Genomic DNA, 25,820 nt, shown 5'->3' with positions numbered 1-25,820 from the left:
AATAGCTCAAAAATAGGAGTTAGAGACAGTATGTTGTAAAGTCATCTGAGCACGATAAACAACTGAAATTTAAAACAACCGCGCAATGAAAACCAAGTGGATTTGAAATAAATAATAAATAAAAACTAAAAAATAATAATGTATTGATCGAACCCAGGATCGAACTGGGGACGTTATGCGTGTTAAGCATATGCCATAACCAACTAGACCATCCGACCAATTACATTTTTTGGAGGGCACTACTAGTCCTTGTAGCATATTTAGCTGAAATATTAGAAGCTGATGATAAAAGGCTTATGAGTAACCGTGTGTCACAAACTGTTCACAGTAACACCGTTTAAAAGTGATTTAGCTAGCATTTTCACAGAATTCAAACAATATTGTATGAAATTGCTGGTAGTCCACCATTAGATACTGGAACAGAAAACTTATCAACCCCACTCAACTACACTTAGCCGGTCTGGTATACTCCCATCAATAACCGCTGATATTCTTTTGTACTTCCTCAGTATTTTTGATTAGTGTGTGATAAATCTCTTTGAAGTGCAAAGTTAAAATTGGTTGGGATGCCACCAATTACGAGTAATTTCAATCTGTCAGAAAAAGGATGCTGCATACTATTTAGCAGAGAGATGTCCCACCCTGATACAGAGCTCTAAAGCCAATAATTATATTTATCGGCTCCTTTATTTATGACAGCTTGATAATATCATACGATGATCCACCAAGTTTCAATCGTAGCTGATTAGTTCTAGTTTACTGAGGAGTCTGGCAACAAGATGATCCGATTTGCTATTTTTCTTTCACCGTACCAAGCTCTCAAGTCAACCGAGCCAGTACACTTTTGCAATTTGTGACATAACGCACAGAGAAGATCCTCTTCTGTTTTTGAGTGCTTATATCAGAGACACACAATAACAAATTCTGGCATATTTTCTTCAGCATAAAAACATTACACTGGCTCAAAGTGATGTACGACTAGGACCAGTAAAGGAACAGGTTCAAGTGACTTTACTGCCCAAATATCCCACATTTATATTGCGGAGGTCAAGTGAGGCAAATCCTCTGGCATGAGAAAGTTAACCTACATTAAAAATGTCGATAAGTGCTCCATGCTTTCCCGATTGGGAAAGATCTTTCTCAAGCGTGCCTAACAAATATTACTCTGATGCAGGATGCCTGAGACCACGATGATTTGAAACAGACTCTGATTCATACATGGAGTCAAATAATTAACCAGTTAGTTTTGTTTTCCGCAGTAGAAAATGACTACGGGACTGTTACCATCGTCACCGACTTTTCCCGAGACACACGACAGTTCTTCTTCTCTTGATACTGGGTCCACTTCTTCTTACTTACACAATGACTGTCTCAAATATCATTCTTCCTTAGATACGGTTCATGCAAAAATATATCGGTACAACAGTTTCCCAGAGCTAATTCAACATTTAAAGATTACACTAAGAATTAATTTACCTCGTATCGACTACCCATCTAATGAGATTCTTTTGATGATCCTATCCGGGACACAGTTGAACCATATAGAGGAAAAATCTTCAAACGGCCTACTTAATTTGTCAGTACCTTGTATTGAATATTTGAATCAGATGTTTGACATTTTTGAAAACCCTTCAATATTCAATGATGCTGATCAACAAAGGATTTATGATGAAGAGGTCCTAAACTTATATCGAAAGCTTGTGACTTTGTTTTCATTCCTCAAACCTCCAATAGATTCGAGACGCTCTAAAAGAAAGAAAAACATTCTTAACAATACACCCCAAGTTCTGTCTTTAGATGATTCTTTGCTTGACTATTCAATGGAAGAAAACATGAATACCCTGGAGCATGAATTGCGAAATGACAAAATGCAGTCTCTTTTTGAAATCTCAACAACATCAGATAAATTCAACAATGCAGATACCTTCTTTGGCATCAAATATTTACCCGAGGTCGAAAGGAATCTATGGAATTACTTCATATTTGCTTTTAGTACTGTCAGCAAACTAACCGAAATTGAAAGAGTTGATTCGTATGAAAGCTACACGGAAACATGGGTTCGTTGGCGTGAATTTTTAAACATAATACTTCGATTTATGGAACTAGAGTTAAAGAAAAGCGCTGATATTACAAATTCTTTACTTGTGTTGAACCTAATAAATATATCCGGATGTACTGATTTTTCTGAGATGGAACAAGATCAGATTCTTGATTCCTTACTTACATTTTGTGACTACGTTTTTACAAAATCACGGTCATCGTGCAGCATTTCATCCATAATTCCATTAGATTTGACGCTAAGTCAGAAATATAATTTTTCCAATAACCCACCAATGTTCGAGTATAAATTCCAAGGCTCAGGGATAGGCTTGGATTCACTTCCTACTCGTTCCAGGTTACTACGAATATGTTGGAAATATCTATCATACCTTCCTATCGATGGTACAGTAAAATCAAAAATTTGCGGCAAGGTTGCTAGAAAATCATTTCGACTCAACCCAAGGGAGTTATTGGCCTTTTTTTCGGATAGCTATTTCACACTAGATACTAAGCTTGTTGATAATGATTTTTTTTTCATCGTGTCATTTCATGTGATGCGTCTTATTTCAAGAAGTTGGAGCATTACACCTGAGGTTTGTTTGAGGGATTATAAGGCCTACTTTGGACAGCTAAAAATTTTGTTTAAATCAGCACAAAGCAACTCAGATCAAGCATTGAAGGCTAAGCTAGTAAAAGGGGGAGAAGATTTTTCTTCACTAAATTCGTCCAATGAAATTCTGGAGAAATGCTATATTCTTGCTAGGTATCAGCTAAAAGTACTTTTGCAGTCTATTAAGCTAGAGGATGGCGAAATGCAAATACTAGATGAAATTTCTTTCACTGTTGGTAGTACGAATATATTCCTAGGAGAATTAGCAAGAAGGATATATTCAAACTGATGATATTTACGTATTTACTTAGAAAAGAAGGTATATAGGTATAACACTCAAAACCAGAGTCATTCTACTTGAATATTGACAAGAAAGTCAAGCATTTTCCTCACTGCCAACATATGTACAGGAATGACATTGTAGTGAGAATCGCTTTCTGATAGTTCTCTCTCACGTTCTTTAGCACGTTGTCTTTTTTGTCTTTGTTGCATTCTATGAAACTGGAGATATTGCTGCTGGATGTAATGCCTTTCTTTTTTTCTTTCTACCCTATCGTTACCAAAGTTTTGCCCGCTGCCACTTATACCCAAAGCAGATGACGAATTTAAGTTCTCATCTTCCCAACCAGTTCCTGCATCCTCGTCATCCTCCTCCTCGCCACTCTCATCGCAATCGACATTACCACAATGCCTTAAAATCCCGCTTACACCAAAATATGGCGCCATTGAGCTCAAGTTCCGATATTGGACCAACAAGGTTTTCAAAAATTTAGTTATACTTATTCCAGATTGACAACTTAGTAGGTTTATTTCTAAAACTCTATTCTTAGTCGCCCCCTCACCGGTATTAATTAAAAAACCTGTTTTTAAAGGTACACGAGGTTGGTTTGCAAGAGGCTGAGATACTTGCAAAATCAAACCGTAGCATTCATCTGAGATGTCAATCAGAATAGGATTTTGTGATAAGGCGTCCTGAACTGGATTGTCTTCGAGGAGAGGTTGTAATGTTTGTATGGGCACCTGAACTTGATGTGTGCTTATATCCATTGGCGACAACGCTGCATCATATGAAGGAGTATACATTGAAACATCTGGACTCTCAAATCTCGTACTCCCAGCTAGTTGATGAGCATAGTTGTTCGAATTCAGTAGCATATTTCCTGGCGTTTGCGATTGCGAGTTTGTTGAAGCAACTGTGTAGTTCAGATCTTTCGACGTTTCTTCTTTCTTTTTAGGGCTCAAAACATGCCCTGGGTTATTTGACAAAATTAGCGTTGATGATTCTATTTCTGCTGTCATAACAACAAGAATCAGGTCATTATTTTTCATTGATAACCTTTTCCACTCGGCTAATTCATCATCTGGTATAATATTGTTTAACCTAGTCAAGATGACAAAACATTTCCCAGAGATGTGAGAGACATAGTCCATGGTAATTTCCATAATATCATCTGCTACCTTTTCAAAGTTTTGACTTCCCTCTACCATGTCATCAATGTACCAAGATTTTGTATAATTCAACTTACCACACTGACTGATCCAGCTCGCAACGCACCATTTTTTATCAACAGATCTTTCGTAACATAAATGCAAAAATGTTTCATTTTCAATCAACTTTGATACTGGCTTTCTTGTTAGCATGAACTTGACAGTCTTCTGAATATCTTTTTCAATAACAAACATACTGCTTCGATCTTTAAGAATCATTTGTGATCCATCGTTAGGGCAGTTGTTGTAAAGCTCTAACACGAGATTAAAATAGTCCTTTTCTGTAAAAATAACGAATTGTCCATCATCCCTCTGGTAAAATGATGCCACCGAAAATGCTTTATAAAAAAGCGTAATAGGCAATCTTGCGATTGCTTTATTCTTTCTTTTCTTTTTTTTCTTAGATGTCTCCCCATCACTGACGTGCTTTTCGACAAGAGAATTTTCAAATGTTTGTGTCACATCTGCCATCCTGATTAAAGAGTTCAAATCTTGAAAGGGATCGACAAACATTAATAATACCTTTCCCCTTTCGTCCAAAGTCAACTGATTTTGTAATTCCTCAACTATTGAAAGTAACTGCGTTTGAACATAATCCCAATAATGCGCTTCATTTCCCGTATCATATGGAACTTCAATAAGGCCAGAAACGATCAACTTTCGTATTTCTCCCAACTTACATCCTTTGTAATAGCTAATAATTCCCTCTAAAAAATGCTCTGCCCGGTTTCTGAAATCGATATTAGCTTTAGGAATAACAAATAAAATACCAAAGTCCTTGGTACTAAGAGGAGGCTCTAAGTTTAGCATTTTCCAGAAGTTGATACCTATTTTGTTGATTATTACATCCTGGCTCAACCTTTTGAAGCTTAGCACGGTGGGATTGATTCTAAACAGATTATCCGTTGAAATGGTTTCAGTCAAGTCAATTTTTTGAAATTCTTCGTTAAAGTCCTCCATGTATTGAGGTACATTATGGTTTTGTTGACTATCTGGGAAAGGAACATTGAGCATTGGTGATGACTCGTAATTATTTTCATCAAAAATTTTGAGTTCTGTATCAGGTTTATTTCGAGATGTAATAGATTTTCTTTCTCGATTTAAATTCTGCCCAAAAAGACACTCAAAAGGTTTTATTTGTTTCGACTCTTTGTCTGAATCTATCAGCTCATAACAATTCACTTTACAGATTCCAGGAAAAATTTTGTAAAGAAGGTACTCCACATCACTATCGAGGACGGAGGGACATTCTCTACTTTGCACTACCATGTTAAGCATTTGGTTATTCATATACTTCTGGGAAAACAAAACGTATTCTTGCAAAATTGGAAGTAGCAATAATATTTTTGATGCTTCAACTGTAAGCTTGACAGACTGTAGAAAGTTGAAAGGTATTTGAATCGGCGCAATGGGACGTAAAACATAAAACCAAGAATTAGGAATTTCTATGCCGCTAACATCATTGATACCCCTTTCCCTGCTTGCTTCAGTATCCAGCCTTGCATCATTTGACACTTCTGGATCAGAGCTAGTAGGGCGCTTAGTTTCATCCATATGTAAAGCGTCAATATCGTCGTCATCTCCAGTATAGTCCTTGTCATCATTGTAGTCGTCATCAAAATCGAAATCGAAGTCATCATCGTCGTTAATGTTATCAAAAATTGTCTCAAGTTTTCTTCTTTTGGATGAATTTCCATCTGCGCCAGGAGTAGCAATACCAAATCCAATAGCTCCCTTTTGCCCGACAAATCCTACATCTGCCGAGAGATCAGAGGAATTTTTCTCATCTTGTTCATTCTCATCATCCATGTCATCAGGTTTCTCGTTTTCATTATCCATAATTCCTGTATTAACAACTTCTCCATCCACTTGCGAAAGACCACCAATATCATACAGCATTATTTCATCTTTACTATCATCAGCTACCTCTGACATTTCATCATCACTGTCTGAGATAAGATCGTCAGCTGCCAGCACCATACCATCTGTATTTTTCCCAGGCCCACGCACTAGAAAAGACGGAGTAGTCAAACTCGAAATATGGTTGAATGTACCCTCAAGAACTGGAGTGGTGGATTTTGCTGTAGGATGCATCAAATTCTTAGAGCCATCAGAAAATGAATCTATATATTTTGGGTCTAACGGATCAGAAGCGGGAAACCCGCTCACACTGCTACTCTTTTTGACAAAAAACTTACCGCCATTGCTATACTTGCTATCAATATCCTTTTCAATCAATGGATTGAAATTAAGGGGGGAAAAAACAGACTTCTTTTTTTCTTTGGGAGTCAAAGAAGAGAAAGGTTTCAATACAGTTTTTTCCTCAGTTGGTAATGGAGAAGAATCTTCGCTGGAATAGACAGGAGGGGCAAAAATTTGAAATGGGATAGGGGAGGGAGCACCGGGATCTTGATATAGAGGAGATGTATCCAGTATTCTAGGAGGGGCAAGTAGTTGGCCTGCTGGGTCATGTGGTGACATTGTCGAGGCTTTTCTTATGGGAAAAAATGTCGGTTGCTCGTTCTTCATTGAAGATACGCCCTCTTGATCGTCTTCCCTCATGTCTTCAAAATTGTGAGGAGAAGTTTCATCAACTTGGGGTTTTGTATTATTCCGCTCAGCCAGATCGTCAAGGAGATCTATGTGTTCTGTCTCGTTTTTTGTTGGGAAGGTAATAATATCTCCATTGTAATTAAGATCTTCTAAATTTTCTAGCTCAGCTAGTTCTTGATCTACCTCCCTATCAATATTCTTCTGTTCGCTGTCATTGTCATCGTTCTCATCATCTTCAGCAGAGTCGCCGAAAAGATCGCCCCAGTCTTCTTCAAAAGTTGGATTGACCTTTTTCTCTGGAGAAATGGAGTCTTGATCTCCTTTATTAACGCTAATAACGCCGGTAATTGTTTCGTCATTTCGAAACACATTCCTCAGTTCTTTCTGAAAGTCGTGTTCGTCCCTTTGTTGGGAAGGATCCATCAAACCCATATCATCATCACCTTTTCCCTTGAATAGATCGTCAAAACCGTCATTCACCCTCATCAAGTCGTTTATGTTATCGATACCACTATCGTTCATACTCTTCAATGGTTTTAGTTGCTGGTCCAAACTATCTAACTCTGGCTTGAAATCAAAGCTTACAGGAAACAATTCTGATCTATTGTCTGGTCTTTCAAAGTTGGGATCGATTTGTTTGGAAGCTGACATCAAAGTAGAGGTCTCTCCATCTTGTTGATCACCATTTCCGTTATCAACCTCCTGTTCAGACCCCTTGTGCTCTTCAGTGACTTTTGTTTTTTCTATATCCTCCAGAATGTCAACAAATTCATCAATTACCTGAAAAGGATCTTTAATTGTGAACGTGTCAAGTTCAAAATCATCGTTTGCTGATGCCCCAGGGACAGAATCAGATGAAAACTGAATAAAGCAGAGTTCTAAAGGCCAATAAATGAACTTCTTGCTTGTCGATGATGTGTTTGCTAGATAATTGGCAATCACAGGGGCCGTGTTATTGGAAGAAAATCCAATTGGATGTATTTTAATCCACAGTCTTTTATCGTTGATTGGTGAAGAGTTATGGGATAAATCAATATCATTGAATGTCTTCAAGATGTTGAAAAGTTTCTCGTAGTTTTCAGGTGGCTCATCTGTGATTGAATCAGAATACGAGCTTTCTGCAATCAAACATCGTATCCCTGATGGGGCAATGTAAAGGGCGAACTTGGATTTTTCGTCCAGGGTTTTGATAGATCCGTTACAAGTTACTGTGATGAAGTCTGTCAATCTGTAAAATGATTTTTTCAAGCTTGTCATGTTTATGATCAATTCATTTTTTTGATTCAAGGAAGGGCTTATTTTGAGAATTGAGTACGGGACCAATTTCTTCAAGACTTTCTTCTTTTTCAAGGCGGTTGCAAAGTCAGAATTGTTCGGCATAGTGACTATAGCCTTTTGTATCATTGAAGAAGATAGTAAGTGACCACTGTAAGGAATAATATCGATAGATAATGATTGATTCAAGGTCTCAAATAAGGAGTGTGATTTTGTCAGCCGCTGAACAATGTATTTGTGGACTGCCCTGAGAAAACTCAAATACACGACGTTAAGCGATTTTTTTTGTAGCTGGTTCTGTGCCGTATGATTTTTTGGGCCGGAGTTTCCAAAGATCTTGTCAGCATCGAACGCCGAGGCAGAGATCAACTTCAGCGAAAGGCTGTTTTCGCTGATAATATTGCTCATAGCATCTTTCAACTGGTTAAAGCCAACGTATGAGTCAAAGCTGTCGCTCGGGTCTTCCACCTGCAATTGAAAGAGACAAAGCTCCTTTTTTGCGATCCAGGTTATAATGTCATTGATTTGATAGTCGCTCGCCAACTTTTGTTTGATCAATTGCTCGTACTTCACGATCTCGTAGGTCGAGCCTGCCGCATTCATGTTCGGGCCTGCTGTCCCGTTGCCGGGCGGATTGAACTGATAGAAATAGCAGTTGACGTTTTTCAAACAGCAGAATTTATAGTAGTTGGTGTATGTCAACAGCCTTTCGTTAGGCACCTGAGACTGAGGCGGCGCCTGTGAGTAATTATTGTACTGCGCCGAGCCGTTGAAAAAAGAGGGGGTCAACGGGAGATTCGCCATTCCAGACGCCGAAACACCGTTGTTCCCCCCGCCAAGGTTTCCACCGCCTCCCACCCCAGCATTGCTAGTATTGCCTCCGTTTGGCGGCAGTAAGCCCGAAGGTGTTTTAAAGATCGGGTTGAAATCTTCAATTTTAAACATCTTCTAGTACAGAGTCGACTGCACTTGCTATGTTTTCCGTCTGCACTTCTCCAGTTGAATGATTCGTGCTGCTGACTGTCTTGCTATCAAAGAATCGATCCTTGCATCGGATCCTGGATACTCCTGATAAGTCATATCATTGAAGGAGGCCCTGATGAGGGACCGTGAACGATTGATTCATGTCAACGGCACACGGTGCACGGATGAAAAAAGAAAGCACCCCCTACAGCGACGCGTCGCTGCGTATCTCCGGTGCGAGCCACAGCCTCGGCCTAAAAGGTCTAGTGACATGAGAGGGAGAGAAAGTCTCAGAATGAGGATGAGAAAGAGGCAGAGGAAGGCCAAGAGCCAGAGAGTAGTGGACTGGTTCCGGGCCAGATATCTGTTTCCTGGGATTCTCTGTGTGCCAGCAAGCAAGATTATTCAGTCTGTCCTCACGTCTCCATCCGCCACTCTTTGCTAAACAAAACCACCGGCTCGTTTAGACCGGAGCTTACAGGAGAATCCCGTCTTGCTGTCAGTCCAGCAACCCTTGAATTTTTTTCCACTTTTCCAAACTGCTTTCCCACGTTCTGTTGGTCGGTTTCAAAGAATCTGGTGCGTCCATTTTAGCCATCGACATTCAACTGTTGCGGTTCGCTATCTGAGACGGAAAATAGAAACAACTACACTGTTTCGCCCACCATCCGAACGCAGAGTCATCAGATAAGTTACGAGACGCACGCCATGCTCCAATCTCTTGCCTTATGGAACCCGTCTTTCACCGCTGCGATGCAGACGGAGTTAGAAACTGGCGACTCTCCTTTCACGATATTTAATTTTTCCAACGTCGACTCCAACAACTATCCATCGACCAGGTCTTGCGTGTTGAGGGGCTTCCTCTTTGACCAGGAGAAGACCAACGTTTTGGTTTTCACCACTGACAAGCGATCGAGTAAGTACAAGGATTTGTTGTTGAATCCGAGATTCGACGCCTGCTTCTACTTCCACAAGTTGAAGAAGCAGTTTAGGTTCAGAGGTACGGTGAGGATGATCAGTGACGACCTTACCCCCGTTATCGCGTACGAGAACCCCAGCGCCATTAATGAACAATCGAACGACAGAGCTGACTCCGACACATCCTCCGTTGACGACGAGAGCCAGTCGTTGATAAGCCAATATCTCTCTTTGTCCAACAACGAAGGATCCTGCCAAATCACAGAACCGTTGCACTACAAATTGTTTTCTCCCAGTTTTATAAAATCGTTCGAGGACTCCTCCGTTTCGTTGTCTGACCTGGGCCACAGAATGACCAAAACGGAGTCTGTGTCGAAGACGCCCACTGCCGAAGAATGGGAGAACGAACGTCTCCGGGTTTGGAATGCATTGTCTAGAAATATGAGAAAATCCTACAAAAAGCCCCTACCAGGGTCTCCGCTTACAGAAGAAAACAGAAAATTATTAGATGCAATCAATAGAGGTGTTGATGGTAACAATTCGTCTACGGGATACGAGAACTTTGTCGTTATCTGCATGTTTGTCGATTTGGTGGATGAGGTGGTTCTCGGCGGGAGTGGTTACGACAGGAGATATCTCTATAGAAGGACACACAACGATACCTGGAAGGAACATGAAGTGTGCCCATAATTTATGTATATACCTGTAAATTTTACGAGACTTCCTCCCGTTACCTCCGCTTGCTGCACTATTTTTGTTATTTTTGAGAATGAATATAGTTTCACTACTACGGTTACGATGGAATCAGCATCGGCTATCTGATACAGCTCAAAATAGCACACATATTTTTCGGTTACGGGTACCCGCATCCGACAACACGTACAATACCGGTTTACTGCCAAGGCCTATAACCAGCAGGGATAATGACAGCTGAGTCATTCCCCAGCCTGGAGAAGCGGTCTGGAGGGGTTGCTATCTACCATGGTGCCTTTTTCGCAGGCACAGCAACAACGTGGAGAAATATCCTATGGCATTTTTTGGAAACACTCGGAACCACCCCTCCCACCTTTCCAAATTCTACAACCGTATCACGGCTCTCGTTCTAGCTCCGCTAACCTCCAGACTCCGCATCCGCAAAGGCAAATACCGTCTTCGTACAAACCATAACCGCTAAGAACAGAACAATAACAATACCCAGCCTGCAAGTCCGCAGCGAGCGCCGAGAGGGCGGGAGGAGCGACGCTGTCGTGTTAGCGGGAAGTTAGCGGCTGTTTTAGGAATGTGTTGGCGGCTACGCAGCCTGCCGAACACCGACTGATTGAGACGTATCTTTGGCGGCATGCAGCTCCAACTTTGACGTCTACAGCTCGTAGGACTTGCTGATTCCGACGTTAGATTGCATAGCAGATTTATGCCCATGCCTTTTGCAGGGTCCTAGCTATAAAAGGCCCCCTTCGCCTGCCCTTCCAGGATTTCCTTTGAACTGTGGTAGTGGTGTCAACCTCTGCATTTTCCTTCCAAGTTCTTGAAAGCCTTATCTTGTTCTTGTTTGCAGTAACCAGTATAAGCCTGATATGTCTTACACATCCAAGTTATTCCCAGAAGAGCCAGCTGCTCCTTCGGTTGTGACCGAATCCATTCCAGGCCCAAAGGGTCAAGAGGCCATCAAGACTCTTGGTGACGTCTTCGATAACAGATGTACCTACTTTGTTGCCGACTACGAAAAGTCCACTGGTAACTACATCATTGATGTCGACGGAAACGTTCTGTTGGACGCATACTGTCAGGTTGCTTCCATCGCTTTGGGCTACAACAACCCAAACTTGATCAAGGCTGCAAGATCCGACAAGATGATCAGAGCTATTGTTGACAGACCAGCTTTGGGTAACTTCCCTGGTGCTGATTTCGAAACTCTCCAGAAGGACTTGTTGAAGCACGCTCCAAAGGGCCAAACCCACGTCTGGAACGGTTTGTCTGGTGCCGACGCCAACGAATTAGCTTTCAAGGCTGTTTTCTTCAACTACCAATCCAAGAAGAGAGGTTTCAGCAAAAACTTCTCAGCTGAAGAAGAAGAAACCTGTATGTTGAACCAAGCTCCCGGTAACCCAGAAATTGCTATTCTCTCCTTCAAGAAGGCTTTCCACGGTAGATTATTTGCCTCCGGTTCCGTCACCAGATCTAAGCCAGTCCATAAGATGGACATGCCATCTTTCGAATGGCCAACTGCTGAATTTCCAGCTTACAAGTACCCATTGGAAGCTAACGCAGAAGCCAACAAGCAAGAAGATGCAAGATGTCTTGCAATCGTTGAAGACAGACTCCAAAACTGGAAATGCCCAATTGCTGGTGTCATTGTTGAACCAGTTCAATCTGAGGGTGGTGACAACCACGCTTCTGCTGTCTTTTTTCAGGGCTTGAGAGACCTTACCTTGAAGTATGGTGCTAAGTTGATTATCGACGAAGTTCAAGCTGGTTGTGGTGGTACCGGTATCATGTGGGACCACGAGAGATACAACATTACCCCACCTCCTGACCTTGTCACTTTCTCCAAGAAGATGCAATCTGCAGGTTACTGGTTCCATGACCCTGAATTCATTCCAAACATGCCATACAGACAGTTCAACACTTGGTGTGGTGATCCAAAGGGTATTATTATGGCTGCTGCCATCTGTGATGAAATTAAGGACAACAACTTGTTGGAACCATTGAGAGAGACTGGTCTTTACTTCTACAACCAATTGGAGGCTCTTCAAACTAAATACCCACAATTCATCACCAACTTGAGAGGTAAGGGTAAAGCATGTTTTCTTGCTTTTGACATGCCTTCTGGCGAAAAGAGAGCCGAGTTCTTGGGCAAGATGAGATTAGCCGGTATCAATGTCGGTGGTTGCGCTGAAGTTGGTGTTAGATTAAGACCTGGATTAATCTTTGAAAACAAGCACGTCGACATCTTCATTGCTGCAATGGAAAAGGTGCTCCCAACTTTATAAGGGCTTTGATTGCACTCAGTGTTTTCATTGCGTTTGAACGATTTGCAGAAGTGTATATATAACTTAATAGAGAAAGAAAATTAATGTAAAAAAAATCGAAAATAGGTTTGAGGATTTGCTGAGCATCTTGAGAAAAACAGTTAATTTTGTCTTCTCTTTACTGCTTTACATTTCTTTCAATTGGAGCTTATACAGGTTCCTTTGAGAACCCATTTGGTAAAAGCAAGATTCGAAAAATGAGAGAGTACAGATTGGTGGACTACCTGTTTTTGGTAACTTTGTCTACATTCTATCTACTTTCCAACTATCCTTTGGAAGAATCAGTTTATTATTTATCAACCTTACTTTGGCAAGGTAAAATCAAAACCTTTAAAACCTCTTTTTTATCGCTAATTAGTTTGTGTGGATTTACTAACATTTAACAGGCATGAAGTTGGTTATCGATGTCTTTTTCATGTGCTATGTTGAGCCTCTAAACGTAAAAGACAAAGTAGCGCAGAATGCCCCATTTTATCAACATGCATTGACGAGAACTATAAGTCATTACCTTAAGGACCTAAGTAGCTTTGAAAAGGTAAATCCTTCATATTCAATGGTATCCAATATTGTTTGGAAATACTTTTTTACTACTAGAGCCTTCATCCAATCATACAACATTATTGAGCTCAGCCATTTTGAAGAGCTAAACATCCCAGAAGGTATTCTCATTACGGCTCCGTGTAGAACCGAGAATCATGACTTGCTAATTGTTTATGTTCCTAATATACCGTTGTTTGGAGGTGCTCCCTTCTTTTACGTTGAGTACCTGATGACTTTGCATAGCTTATTATTATTGCAGGGGTTCAACAGTCCTTCCATATTCATCATGAAATTTCCCGAGGAAAGTAAGACGTCGTCCATGGAATACAACCTAAAGTTTTTTACTGAATCACTTGTCAAAATAGTTGAGCAAAACCCAAATTCTAAAGTCGTTTTAATGGGTGATTCTTTAGGAGCAACCTTAATTTTGAATTTTCTATCAGTAAAGAGCGGAGTTTTCTTCAACGAGAAGACTAACGATGAGAACAACATGAACCTTGATATTGACCCATATGCGGTAATCTTACTCTCTCCAATAGTGAGTTTTGTCCAACCGGAAAAATATGCTGCTGGGAACTTGGATTTTTTGACTCAAAGATGTGTAGATGATATGGCTTCAAATTTTTGCTCCAACAAGGCCGCCGATAGGTTCAACCCCGCAGCTTGGGATAAGCTTGAAATGTGGGAAAAAATTGTTCCCGGCGGCGGAATGGTAATCACGTTTGGTGATGAAGAGCTACAGAGCGAAAAAATCGATACCTTGAGCAAATTGGCGTTCAAGACAGAAAGAGTCAAGATCATGAAAGCACACAACAAGGGCCATTGCTGGCAATTTATTTCGTTCCTCACGGAAGAGACTCAAGATGAAAAGGAAGACAGCTGTTTTCTTTTGGCTGGTTTAATATCTCGAATGGTTATATACAAAACCGAGACATATAGGGATCCAGAGCGTGCTTACGAACCTATGAATTTGTTAACCATTGATGACGATCATCTATGAGGATCCTCATCCCCCTCAAGAATGCCGCTGCATCTCGCAATTTGCTAAGCAAAGCAAGCCAAAGGCTCATGCTAGAAATATATAACTATCAGTGTCAGCACCACTGGGATGCCTGTCGATGTGTAATCTGTTTAGCACCGCTCGTCTAGTGACATCTATGATAAGAGAAGACCTTCTGGTCAATTACTTAGTCCGTGATACGTTTTTCTTTCCCAATGCGATAAAACCGATTACTAGATGTGCTTACGTAAATTTTTGGAGATTGTGGAATCAAAATAAAAAAAGGGAAAAAGAGAAAATGCTAAAAAAAACGCAATAACTCAGACTGTGATAGAACAAAAATTTTTCAATTCCACAGTTTTTTCATCCGTGTGCCGTAATTTTTGTGCAGTCGTGCAACGTCACACTATCAGTATCTGCTTATTCCGGAGGCATTTTTACCAGACACCAGATACCAAACAACAATACGGTGAGATACGATACACTAGTCGGATAGAGTACCTGTATCATGAGTGTATTGTTGAGTTCGAACACCATCCGTGCCTGTTTGAGACGTGCACAACGTCTCCCATCTAACGGTTGTGTCAGACTACTTGCTATAGAATCAAAGACACCGGTGGCAAAAACAAAATCCTTGGACGATGTCTACACGAAAATCATCTCTAAGCCAGGATACACACAAAGCAATAATGACATGTACTTTGCCTCCACTGCCTACGATCAGGTCCTAACTAGGGTTGATGCCGAGATTTTACAGACTTGGTCGTTGTATGAGGCTTGCTTGGAGAGCGGTGACTATGAAAGAGCTGATCTGATACTTCAGAATATCGCCACTCACAAGTCCAACACAGAAACCTATTTTTTCGATGCTGTCTGTGAATTCCTCAAGACATGGGGGAATGAGGACTCAAACTCGATGACCGAAGTTCGTCGTTGGCTCAAATACGTCTGCTCACTCAATAGAAACTTTATACCCGACGCACGGATATACGCATGGCTGATCAAGTTGCAGTTTAAGAAGTCAAATGATGTGGATGCTGTTCACAAACTTTTGGTGGAATACTTCATGTTGCAGCAGTCAAATAAAAACGCCGACGTTTTGAGATATGTTGATATCATAGGACTTTTGAATATCAAGAAGTTGATCGACTATAAGCCGAAGCTAGCTGAAGATTTAGCTGGAAATTACAAAGCTCTATTTATTGCAATGGCCGAAGAAAAGCATCTCAATGACTCCAAACTGCAAACATCTTTCATGAAGGATCTTCCTGTACATTCTCAAACATTAGATGATTCATCAATTAGCAACAATGGTGTTGGCGAACCTATCGCACCTATAAATAACGAAGTGCTGTCCAATATTGAAACAGCTACAGAGGTTTCCAAAAAAATGGTAGCAGATGAAGAAGAGGCTTCCGAAGTTCAAGACATATCTTTGGACTTGGTTTCAAGCGAGAAGGAGGAGATAAGACAACCGACAAACCGCGTGATAGACAACAAAATGGAAACGTTAAAGTCAGTCTCTTCAGAAAACTTGAAAAACATTAGGCACTCTCTTTTAGGATTGGTAGACTCATATAACGATGGACAATTCGTGAAAAAGATGATTCAGCTAATTGAGCTCGAAAAGCTAGATATAAATACCGAACTCTTGACCGAAAAAAGCAAAGAAGGGACGATCAACCTGTTCGATTTGAAAAATTCTTTACCATTCGAACAGCAAGATAAATTTGATGAAATATTAGATAGCATCTCAGAAATGCGTGAAAGGGTTTTAGAAAGCTCAACTCTGGAGGCAGCAAAATTGAAATGGGAAAGAGAATTTGAAAACATCAAAGACAAATCATTACCTTCCCCAGTCGGCGCATATTTACATGACTGGTTGACACAATTGATTCCTCTAATCGAAGAAGAAGTCAAAGAATGCAAAAAGGCAAGGGAAGTTATTGTCGGATCAAAATCTGGAGAGACAAAGTTATCTAAGGCGGATATAGCTAGATATCAGGAAAAGCTTACTTATGGACCCTTTTTGGAAATCATGAAAATTCCAAAATTAGCTACTATTGCCATTCTAGACTCGATGAAAAGCATAGTCACATCTGATATCAGCAGAGGAGTACCTGTTTCTAAACTCGTCATGGGTATAGGTAAAGGAATTGAGCTTGAATACAAGTCCGAAAAAATTCTTGCTGCTGATGTCGATGTCCACAAAAACTTCAAGGCAATCAAAAATACCCCAGAATTTAAGAAGTTTTTAAGAAGTACCAAAGCTGCTCAAATTGTCGAAAACGTTGAAAAATCTGCAATGAATCAAAACAATATCAGCTCTGACTCCAACGGACTTTCTTGGGATTCTGAATCCTTATGTCGTATCGGGTCATTACTTCTCTCTTTCCTGTTACAGATTGCAAAGGTCGAGGTTACAGGTGTTGATCCTAGAACTGGTGAAACCAAAACTGCATTAGCTCCAGCTTTTTATCACACCTATGATTTTCAAAACGGTGGACGTATTGGTGTCATTAAATTGAACCAAGGCTTTGCTAGTAAGTTAGGAAAAGAACGTTTAGACCAATCAATTCAAGCTCAATACCTGCCAATGGTTTGCAGACCTAAACCATGGACTTCGTATAATGATGGAGGGTATTTTTTGAAAAGAGTTACAGTTTTAAGAGCTAAAAATGCTCCGGAACAAGCAGCGTACGCCAAAGCTGCCGCAATTAATGGCAAAATTGATAGAGTTTTACAAGGTTTGAATAATCTGGGTAACACATCCTGGACTGTGAACAGAAGATTGCTAGAAATTGTCACCAAAGTCTGGAATACAGGTGACTCCTTCTTAGAGATTCCTAAAGCTGAGGAGGATCTTGTTTTACCTCCAGCTCCACAAAAAGGATGCGAAGCCGTTGAAGTCTTCAAATATAGAAGAGCATGCACTGAAATATGCAATGAGTTCTCCAAAAACAGATCAATGAGATGCGACATGAACTATAAATTAGAGATTGCAAGAGCTTTTGTCGGTGAAAGAATTTTTTTCCCTCATTCATTAGACTTCAGAGGAAGAGCATATCCTGTCCCCCCAAATTTTAATCATTTGGGGAATGATATGTCGAGAAGCTTGCTTAAATTTTGGAAAGGAAAACCACTAGGTACTCAAGGTTTGAGATGGCTGAAGATTCACTTGTCTAATTTGATGGGTAAGGATAAAATCTCATTAGATGAAAGAGCGGCTTTCATTGATGAAAACATAGAAATGATCAGAGATTCAGTGAAAGATCCGCTAGGTGGACAAGGATGGTGGAAGAAAGCGGATAAACCTTGGCAATTCTTAGCTTCTTCTATTGAATTGGTAGAAGCATTGGATTCGCCAGATCATACTAAGTATGTTTCATATCAGCCTGTTCATCAAGATGGTACATGTAATGGCTTGCAGCATTATGCTGCTTTAGGTGGTGATATTGAGGGTGCTAGACAAGTGAATTTGATTCCAGCAGAAAGACCATCTGATGTTTATACGCATGTGGCAAACTCTGTCCTAAAATCCGTTTTAAAGGACAGAGAACTAGGTGTTCTTGAGGCTGAGTTGACTCTTCCAATTATCTCCAGAAAAATTGTCAAGCAAACTGTCATGACTTCTGTTTATGGTGTTACATATGTTGGTGCTAGGGCCCAAATTACTAAAAGACTAAAGGAAATAGAATTTGACGAAGATGCTATTTCAAATTGTTCAAAGTATTTAACTGAGAAAGTTTTCAAAGCTATCAGAGAGTTATTTGATGGTGCACATGCCATTCAAGATTGGTTGGCATTAGCTGCTAGGAGAATCTCCAAAAGTGTGAGACTAGATGTTGAGTCGGAAGAAGGTGATGAGTTTATTTCATCTGTAATTTGGACGTCACCTTTAGGATTACCCGTTGTGCAACCATACAGATCGGTTAAAAATAAGTTAGTCAAGACCAACATGCAAACCTTCGTCATTCAAGATCCTTATGGAATCAAGAAAGTTGACGGCAGAAAGCAGGCAAATGGTTTTCCTCCAAATTTCATTCATTCTTTGGATGCAACTCATATGCTGTTGTCGGTAAACAAATGCTCAGAATACGGGCTTTCTTTCTCATCAGTTCATGATTCTTATTGGACACATGCTTGTGATGTGGACGTCATGAACCATGTTTTGAGGGAAGAGTTTATCAACTTACACAGTAATAATCTAGTGGAAAAATTAAAGGGAGAATTTGAAAGACGTTATGAAGGTTTCTTGATGGTTGTCTCTGTTGACAAGAATTCCCCAGTTGCTGTAGCAGTTAAGAAATATAGAGAAGAATTGTCAAAGAGGATAGGAAAAGCTCCAACGTTTGCTGACGAAATCAAGATTGAAAGGGAGAGACGTCTCTTGCTTGCTTCAAAGGATCCGGCTGATATCGATCTTGTGAAAAGACTCAAAACATGTGTTACAGTGTTAGAAGAGGTTGGCTACAGGCACGATACAGTTGAAGATAACTTAGGTACTTTTAAAATGCTTGTTCCATTCACTCTTCCTAACATTCCTCCAAAAGGTGCCTTTGACATATCGGTCGTCCAAGACAGTCCATATTTCTTCTCTTGAAGTCGCCGCCCATTTTGATGAGTAGTACTCGCATTGTGCCCGTTAAGTTTGGCCGTGGATTTTTCTTCTGTTACGACATCTTAGTCGATGGTTAACACATTTATACACAATGATTTCAATTTTGATTGTAGACTTTGGGATGGTTTGATGGATAAACTTCTTGTATATATTTTAGTTCTACTCTCAAAAAGTTCTTAACTTCATTTATTTGCTTACTTTTTTATTTTTCTGTTGTTACGGAAATTGTATCTAACAATCAATTATTTTATGTTGACTACTTCGTCTTTTACTAAAAAATTGTGTTAAACAAGATTTTTGAGCACAAGTCAAAACACGGTACCAGCTGAATTTGTACTATGTTGAAGCTTCTGGTAACTTTGTGTATTCTCGAGTTTAATAATCCTTCCTTGCGCTTCAAGATTATCAATCAATACTGATAAAGGCTCCAATTCCTTGGCTTCCATTAAATCAAATTCTCTTATGAAAGAAATGAAGTGACTGAAGTATGAAATCCAGTGAGCTTCTAGCGACAAATGTACTATTTTCTCAAAATGGTTCCAGTATATATGTGCAATGATACGGAACATCTGTCTGCATATCCCCTTAATATCTCTCAAGAATGAAGGAGGAAAAGCCATACCCGACTTCGTTGGAAATATTGTTTGATCGTTTATCTTGTTACTGATCCAAGTTAAAGCATATTCGATGTATTGATTAGCTGGAAGAGATGCGGAACGATTGTTGGGCATTAACCAGACATATTCAGTTCTTGGATCAGCGTTCATGGTCGGATACTTGTCAGGGGTTACATATTCAGCAATAACACCATAGAACTTATTCAAATGGTTATAAAATTCAAATGCATTTAATGCTAGCCACTCGTGATAATCCACATACATCGGAAGCTGTACAATAGTTTTATAAGAGCCCTTAACAAGGGCCGTTTTGATAAACGGTTCGCACATGAATAAAGGTGGTGCTTGGTTTGCGTTCTCAGGAACGTTGTGCTGTTGTACATGGAAAAGAGGCTGGTCATTAAACTGTAAATTTTGCTGGTGTTGTGATTGCTGCTGTTGCTGCTGTTGCTGCTGTTGCTGCTGTTGCTGTTGTTGCTGTTGCTGCATCTGCGAGTATTTGTAGGATCTAACCGACTGTTTCGAAGGAGACTGAATTTTTCGAAGGGAAGCGCCAGATGCATTGCTATTGGAGTATAGGCTATTTGAATTTCCTAGAGATGGACTCGAGTCATTTCCAAAATTTGGTTCATTAAACTTCTGTCCATTTCCCTGCTGCTTTTTTTTAGAACTTCGGGTAAAACCTCTGCAATGATTAGTTAATGATTAGTTAATGATGGTGAAACGTTAGTATATTGTGTTTTGATGAGTTGTGACAGATTTGATTACATACTTTATCGTGTTAAAGAATGACATGGTTACACCGCAATACTTCAGGCTGATTCTGTTTGTTTGTGACTAGTGTTGCATAGTTAAGGATCGTACGTAGGAGTACAGGAAAAAGAAACAAAATAGACTTGCCTAAAACGCCAACGCGAGAACACATATTGAATCAGTTTAGGTTACATAATCAAGACAAGTTTCCTTGTGTTGATATTCAGCATGAATTCGCCCATTGATGTAAATACGGGATCTGGCCAGATGCAATTATGATTGAACAGTTGGCCGGGTTTGAAAAAAGCTGAACAGGATACAAAGAGATAAAAGATGGATATAGAAAGGTTTGAAGGTAAAGAAACTGGCCTGAAATATTATGCAGATCTCTCTCCGTTGGTCCCACCTCGAATAATAGGAGAAAAGGTTGATAATGCAGACTTCAAGGTTAAATTGTATGACCGAAAACAAAAACTCTTGGTGTTTGAAAAGAAGGTAGCATGGATAGTAGGTGGTGTAATGATACGGCAAATAAATCTTGAAAGTCCCATCATTGACTGCTTCTTCACCATTTTTGCAGATCAAAAGTTCAATGATAAAGCCATTACAGGGGACTCATTAAACAATCACAATGTATTGGTGATAGTACTTGAAGATCAGATTAGAGTTTATGATGAATTGAAATCTGTCTCCATTGTTAGCTTTCCAATACATATACACAATGCTTTTCCTTTTCATAGAGGAATAGTGATAGGCAAAAGATTTGAAGTAGCTCCGCCGTGTGATTCATTTGCAAACACCCCCAAAGCATTCTCTGTGAACGATCCAATCAAATCCACTCAGGGATCTCCATTTTCCGCCCAGTTTTCAACTCCGTTTTCGTCACATATAATGTACACAAATATTCCTTCTTCAGCAGTTTATACAGAAAGCAACTTCTTGACTTTAACTGACCCAATTGAAGAATTGGGAACTGTGGTTTCATCTTCTACCACGTACTTTTCTCAGAAAGAAGAAATGATATTATATCCTGAAACCACATCCTCTTCATTGGCTGCAACCTATAACTCGGTCGATCAAACAATTTTGCTATACTACACTAGATATTTATCGAAGCCAAAAAGTTCAAGCTCAAAGTCTTACTCAAGCACTCAGATAGGGAGAAAAAATAGCAAGCGATCTATTTCATCGGCAGGACTACTAAATGCCTCATCAGCGAGAACTTTTGATGATGATGGGAGACACTTCAGGGCAACATCAAATCCATTGTCTTATGACAGAATGGCATCTGGCACAGAACATGTGTCGGACACTATAGGTAGCACATCTGGAATATTTTCATATTCTTCAATGGAAAACTGGAGCTTGAGAAAAGATGTTATTTTTACAAAGGTCAGTTCAATACCCTTCAAATCAGATAAATCTTTCCTTAAAATATTCAATCTTTACTATAGTGATAGAGAAGCAGTGGTTGTTGTTAACTCTGAGATACATTCGATTGATATATATATATTTGAGAAATCATCCAACCAAGTTGTACTTTCAAAATTCAAAGATAACATATCGTTGAAAGGAATAGATGCTGCAAAGTTTGATTTAGGAAAAGTTTCTTCATCTTATATTGTGTTGTTAAAAAACAGTCACGAGATAGTTCTTTTCAACCCTTTTTACGAGCTTTTATCACCATCCATCAATTTGTCTGCTAAATGCCCGCCTATCATAAGTATAGATGACACTAATGACTCTGAAATATCATTTTTATGTGATGATAGAAAGCATTATGTTTTCTACCTCCAGACTAAGATTCACGATCAGCATGTTTGGACATTCGTTACTTCGTTAAAATATTTAAGCCATGATCTGATTTATGAAAATTTTTGGCTCCACTGGTGTGCCAATGTCTCATTGAATATTCCTAATTGTGATGAATGGAAACTTTATGTCGTAACTCTTTTATCAATGAGTTTGCCCGAAAATGCTGATTTTAGTTTAGTCAATACCTCTCTCAATGAAATAACAGAGCTTATACCATACATTGAGCTTGCCAGGTCTTCTTATAAACACAATGTTTCAACCACATTTTCAGCTGCTGCCGAACTATCTCTGGAATCCCTTCTACCAAAAATAGTGTTATCTTTACATGTGATAAGAGAAGATTTGAGGTTGAATATATTGGCCAGTAAAAGATACGATCAGCTATCAGTTTTACTTTCTCAACTGGTTCACTGGATGTCATGGTCAAAATCGTGGAAAGAATATTATCCAGTGGATGCAAAGGAGATCGATCTGTCTTTACAATTTTCGCTGGCTGAATATATTTCTAAACCTCGAAACATTTTGGAATCATTGGGAAGTTTATTTTCGGGCCAACTAGTTCCCTACATCACATTTTCAATAATTGCAGGGGAAGAAGAAATAATTGATAAACTAGTGATACCCAGAACCTATAACATTTTGCGCTTATTTGAAGTTATTGTCTCATCCGAATTTGAGAATCTGGATCTGATCAGAACTATGGTATCTTTTGGAATTGATGTGCTTGAAATTGAAACTTATCCTCCTGGAATTTTTTTTGTTTTCAAAAATACAATTGAGTTATGTCAAAAAAAATTGAAGTCCAATTGGAATGTCACAGTTGAAGAGCTAAAACTAATTGGAAGGAATGATCTTTTGAATCTTGACTCGGTCAAGAATGAACTGACAGTAACCGCACAGACTGGCAATGTTCCTTCAAAAGGTATAAAAGATATATTATCTGAACTATCTAATAATGAAGTTCTAAGTGCGTGGGATGGGCAAGCTGAAGCTGACAAATTTCATGTAACAAGGTTGATTTTTTCACAAGATCGTCGGTTTTACGAGCTAACGAAGTTATTGCAAACTTCAAAAGTACAGACTGTAACATACGAGGCAGATCCGACTATGGATGACTACGATAAAATCATATGTCAGCGTGCAATAGCTGCCAAAATTGCTCTTCGAACATTGACTACTCCAATAGGAAGAGGGGTAGTGTTCAATTCAAGCAGAAAACCGTTGGTGACTGAAGGTTTTCCAATTCCTAAAATGAATTTCAGTACATTAGTGCTTCCAGATAACATCAATGTTACTTTGGAGAATGATTCTATTCCTCAGTGCTTGTTAGACTGGGGATACTTTCACAATGGAACCAGTGCTGGTCTCTCGGTTTCCAAAGAATTTGAAGGAATAAGTGGAAGCTGGGTGGTGTTTAACAGACCACCTGTCTTGAATGCACAACATGCGGGATTCTTACTAGGATTGGGACTTAATGGTCATCTAAAACAACTTGAAGAATGGCATATATATAATTATTTGGGTCCTAAGCATATTTACACAAGTATTGGTTTACTAATTGGAATGGCAGCAAGTTTAAAACGTTCCATGGATATCAAGATGACCAAGGTGCTATCTGTCCATGTTGTTGCATTTTTGCCTCCAGGATCCACAAATCTTAATGTTCAACTTCCTGTTCAAACTGCGGGTATAATTGGTATTGGATTGATTTATCTTGAAACTCAGCATAGAAGAATGTCTGAAGTATTATTAGCTCAAATCAGCTCAACCCTTATCATAAACGATAAAAAAGTAGTAAATGAAGGATATCAACTAGCAGCTGGGCTTGCATTGGGATACATCAATTTAGGTAAAGGAGATATGATGTTATCATCTCATGATAGCCATATAATTGACAGTCTACTTTCTTATGGCACATCAATCCGTGACATTCAAACTTTAAAAGAACTCGATAAGTCTTGCTCAGGTGCTGTTATGGCATTAATGTTCATGTTCTTGAAAACGAATACTCTAGAGGTAGCAGAAAAACTCAGCCTACCTAAAACGATACAATTGTTGGAGTATGTGAGACCTGATTTGTTGATGCTCAGAAGCCTTGCAAAGAACATGGTCATGTGGAACCAAATTGAGCCTAACAAAGAATTTGTTGAAAGTCAGATTCCTACATGTATCTCCAAACGTCACTTTATTGAGTCAATTAACGCTTTGGATACCAACATTTTACCGTACATAAATATTCTATCGGGTGAACTTTTGTCTATCGCTGTGTGTTTTGCATCAACTGCCAATTTTGACGCAAAAAAAACCTTACTTTATTACCTTGATCTTTTACTAAGTCTCAGCTTTTTAGAGCCTCTTAACTATGACGGAAAAGTTGCTTTGATTGGTGTTCGCAATGCTAGAGATGTTGTGATTCTTGGACTATCAATTATAATGGCTGGAACAGGTGACCTTGATATTATGAGGAGGTTAAGATACCTTCAAGGAATTACTGATGAGTATACCAAATATGGGAACTATATGGCCACCAATATGTCATTAGGATTTCTATTCCTTGGTGGTGGTCAACAGGCTTTCAATACTAATGATAACTTTGCAATTGCTGCCTTGATCACCTCTATCTACCCAATGTTTGGATCTAACAACTACGAGGCATTATGCGATGCAGAGGGAAAATCCTCAAATGAATTGAATGACCTTCATTTACAAGCATTACGCCATTTTTGGGCTCTAGCAGTTGAAAATCGATGTCTTGTGGTGAGAGAGGTTCATAGTGAAAAGCCCGTTAAAGTTGATGTTGATGTTGTATTGAAGAACAAAACGACAATCAGGATTCCTTCTCCTTGCTTGCTACCGGATTTAAGCTTTATTCACAAAATTAGTGTCAACTCGAAAAATAGTTACTTCCCTGTGGAATTTGATTTAGCTAGATCTTCTGCTAGTGCAAACGATAACTTCAAAAAGAATTTGGCCTTATACGTTGATAAAAGGACGAGCTATAAAACACTGAAACTTGACTTTCTCGAGCTAGTAGATATGGATGAAAATCACGAGATCAGAAACAAGCCAACCTTGGGAATTGATTCATTGAGATCACTAAAGATATTTGGCGGACTGCAGAATTTTGAAAAGGATATCTTGTTTGATTCTATCAAATCAAATAGCAACGTATGTTCAATGAGCTCCACAGTTTTTGATTTCAAGTTTGAGATTGAGAGGATCATCATGGACAAAGCTTTACTAGATGAGGATAAATTAATGAACCTGAAACTGATTTTTAATTTTGTTGACAGTTTTATTTTGCTAAACGATGATAAGGAAACTTCCAGACGGAATAAAAGAAGAAACAAAAAATTTCTTGGAGGAAGTGACAATAATCTTGACAACTATTTCAACCTGGATGATAAAGAGGATAATTTCTCTAACAACGATGTATCTAGAGGGTTGAACTACCTGAACATTGAATTTATTGAGAAGTTAAAGAAAGAGCTATTCTCTAAGTAGGAGTAATTGCTTTTCTATCTATAAAAATGTTTATTTCAATGATTAGTTATTTATGATACAGAAATGAGAAATATAGTGAAAATCTAAGTACCTT

The 25,820-nt window shown here is 39.2% G+C and overlaps 9 protein-coding genes and 1 non-coding gene across 10 annotated transcripts; 7 read left to right on the top strand and 3 right to left on the bottom strand.

Annotated features, from left to right (window-relative positions):
* Window positions 1–144: 144 nt before the first annotated feature.
* PICMEDRAFT_t17 lies at window positions 145–218 on the bottom strand. The gene has a single exon. It is a non-coding gene; the product is annotated as a tRNA-Val (tRNA).
* Window positions 219–1,265: 1,047 nt separating this feature from the next.
* On the top strand, window positions 1,266–2,939 carry PICMEDRAFT_57435 (hypothetical protein; the record flags this gene model as incomplete). The annotated part of the gene is made up of 1 exon (XM_019163237.1): window positions 1,266–2,939. The coding sequence occupies one exon, from the start codon at window positions 1,266–1,268 to the stop codon at window positions 2,937–2,939; it is 1,674 nt and encodes a 557-aa protein (XP_019020498.1).
* On the bottom strand, window positions 2,874–8,253 carry PICMEDRAFT_14854 (hypothetical protein). Its single transcript, XM_019160566.1, has one exon. It carries the CDS (start codon window positions 8,069–8,071, stop codon window positions 2,999–3,001), a length of 5,073 nt encoding a protein of 1,690 aa, XP_019020497.1. The 5' UTR covers window positions 8,072–8,253; the 3' UTR covers window positions 2,874–2,998.
* Window positions 8,254–9,032: 779 nt separating this feature from the next.
* Window positions 9,033–9,515, top strand: PICMEDRAFT_100754 (hypothetical protein). The gene has a single exon (XM_019159624.1). It carries the CDS (start codon window positions 9,066–9,068, stop codon window positions 9,372–9,374), a length of 309 nt encoding a protein of 102 aa, XP_019020496.1. The 5' UTR covers window positions 9,033–9,065; the 3' UTR covers window positions 9,375–9,515.
* A 122-nt stretch (window positions 9,516–9,637) lies between these two features.
* Window positions 9,638–10,537, top strand: PICMEDRAFT_70931 (hypothetical protein; the record flags this gene model as incomplete). Its single annotated transcript, XM_019163773.1, has 1 exon — window positions 9,638–10,537. The coding sequence occupies one exon, from the start codon at window positions 9,638–9,640 to the stop codon at window positions 10,535–10,537; it is 900 nt and encodes a 299-aa protein (XP_019020495.1).
* An 884-nt stretch (window positions 10,538–11,421) lies between these two features.
* On the top strand, window positions 11,422–12,837 carry PICMEDRAFT_70930 (hypothetical protein; the record flags this gene model as incomplete). The annotated part of the gene is made up of 1 exon (XM_019163772.1): window positions 11,422–12,837. One exon carries the CDS (start codon window positions 11,422–11,424, stop codon window positions 12,835–12,837), a length of 1,416 nt encoding a protein of 471 aa, XP_019020494.1.
* A 269-nt stretch (window positions 12,838–13,106) lies between these two features.
* On the top strand, window positions 13,107–14,646 carry PICMEDRAFT_14850 (hypothetical protein). The gene has a single exon (XM_019160564.1). The coding sequence runs from the start codon at window positions 13,265–13,267 to the stop codon at window positions 14,414–14,416; it is 1,152 nt and encodes a 383-aa protein (XP_019020493.1). The 5' UTR covers window positions 13,107–13,264; the 3' UTR covers window positions 14,417–14,646.
* Window positions 14,647–14,848: 202 nt separating this feature from the next.
* PICMEDRAFT_14849 (hypothetical protein) lies at window positions 14,849–19,271 on the top strand. Its single transcript, XM_019160563.1, has one exon. The coding sequence runs from the start codon at window positions 14,925–14,927 to the stop codon at window positions 19,017–19,019; it is 4,095 nt and encodes a 1,364-aa protein (XP_019020492.1). The 5' UTR covers window positions 14,849–14,924; the 3' UTR covers window positions 19,020–19,271.
* A 74-nt stretch (window positions 19,272–19,345) lies between these two features.
* PICMEDRAFT_70927 (hypothetical protein) lies at window positions 19,346–20,649 on the bottom strand (the record flags this gene model as incomplete). The annotated part of the gene is made up of 2 exons (XM_019163771.1): window positions 19,346–20,293; window positions 20,611–20,649. The coding sequence occupies 2 exons, from the start codon at window positions 20,647–20,649 to the stop codon at window positions 19,346–19,348; spliced, it is 987 nt and encodes a 328-aa protein (XP_019020491.1).
* A 91-nt stretch (window positions 20,650–20,740) lies between these two features.
* PICMEDRAFT_57429 (hypothetical protein) lies at window positions 20,741–25,726 on the top strand (the record flags this gene model as incomplete). The annotated part of the gene is made up of 2 exons (XM_019163236.1): window positions 20,741–20,762; window positions 20,847–25,726. The coding sequence occupies 2 exons, from the start codon at window positions 20,741–20,743 to the stop codon at window positions 25,724–25,726; spliced, it is 4,902 nt and encodes a 1,633-aa protein (XP_019020490.1).
* Window positions 25,727–25,820: the final 94 nt, after the last annotated feature.

Source organism: Pichia membranifaciens, assembly GCF_001661235.1.
Source record: "Pichia membranifaciens NRRL Y-2026 unplaced genomic scaffold PICMEscaffold_1, whole genome shotgun sequence".
Lineage (NCBI taxonomy): Eukaryota > Fungi > Ascomycota > Pichiomycetes > Pichiales > Pichiaceae > Pichia > Pichia membranifaciens.
This window is presented reverse-complemented; position numbering and strand designations above follow the sequence as displayed.

Coding starts and splice junctions, on each gene's coding strand:
- PICMEDRAFT_14854 (XM_019160566.1), bottom strand. CDS start 8,071: ATGCCGAACAATTCTGACTTTGCAACCGCCTTGAAAAAGAAGAAAGTC.
- PICMEDRAFT_100754 (XM_019159624.1), top strand. CDS start 9,066: ATGAGGGACCGTGAACGATTGATTCATGTCAACGGCACACGGTGCACG.
- PICMEDRAFT_14850 (XM_019160564.1), top strand. CDS start 13,265: ATGAAGTTGGTTATCGATGTCTTTTTCATGTGCTATGTTGAGCCTCTA.
- PICMEDRAFT_14849 (XM_019160563.1), top strand. CDS start 14,925: ATGAGTGTATTGTTGAGTTCGAACACCATCCGTGCCTGTTTGAGACGT.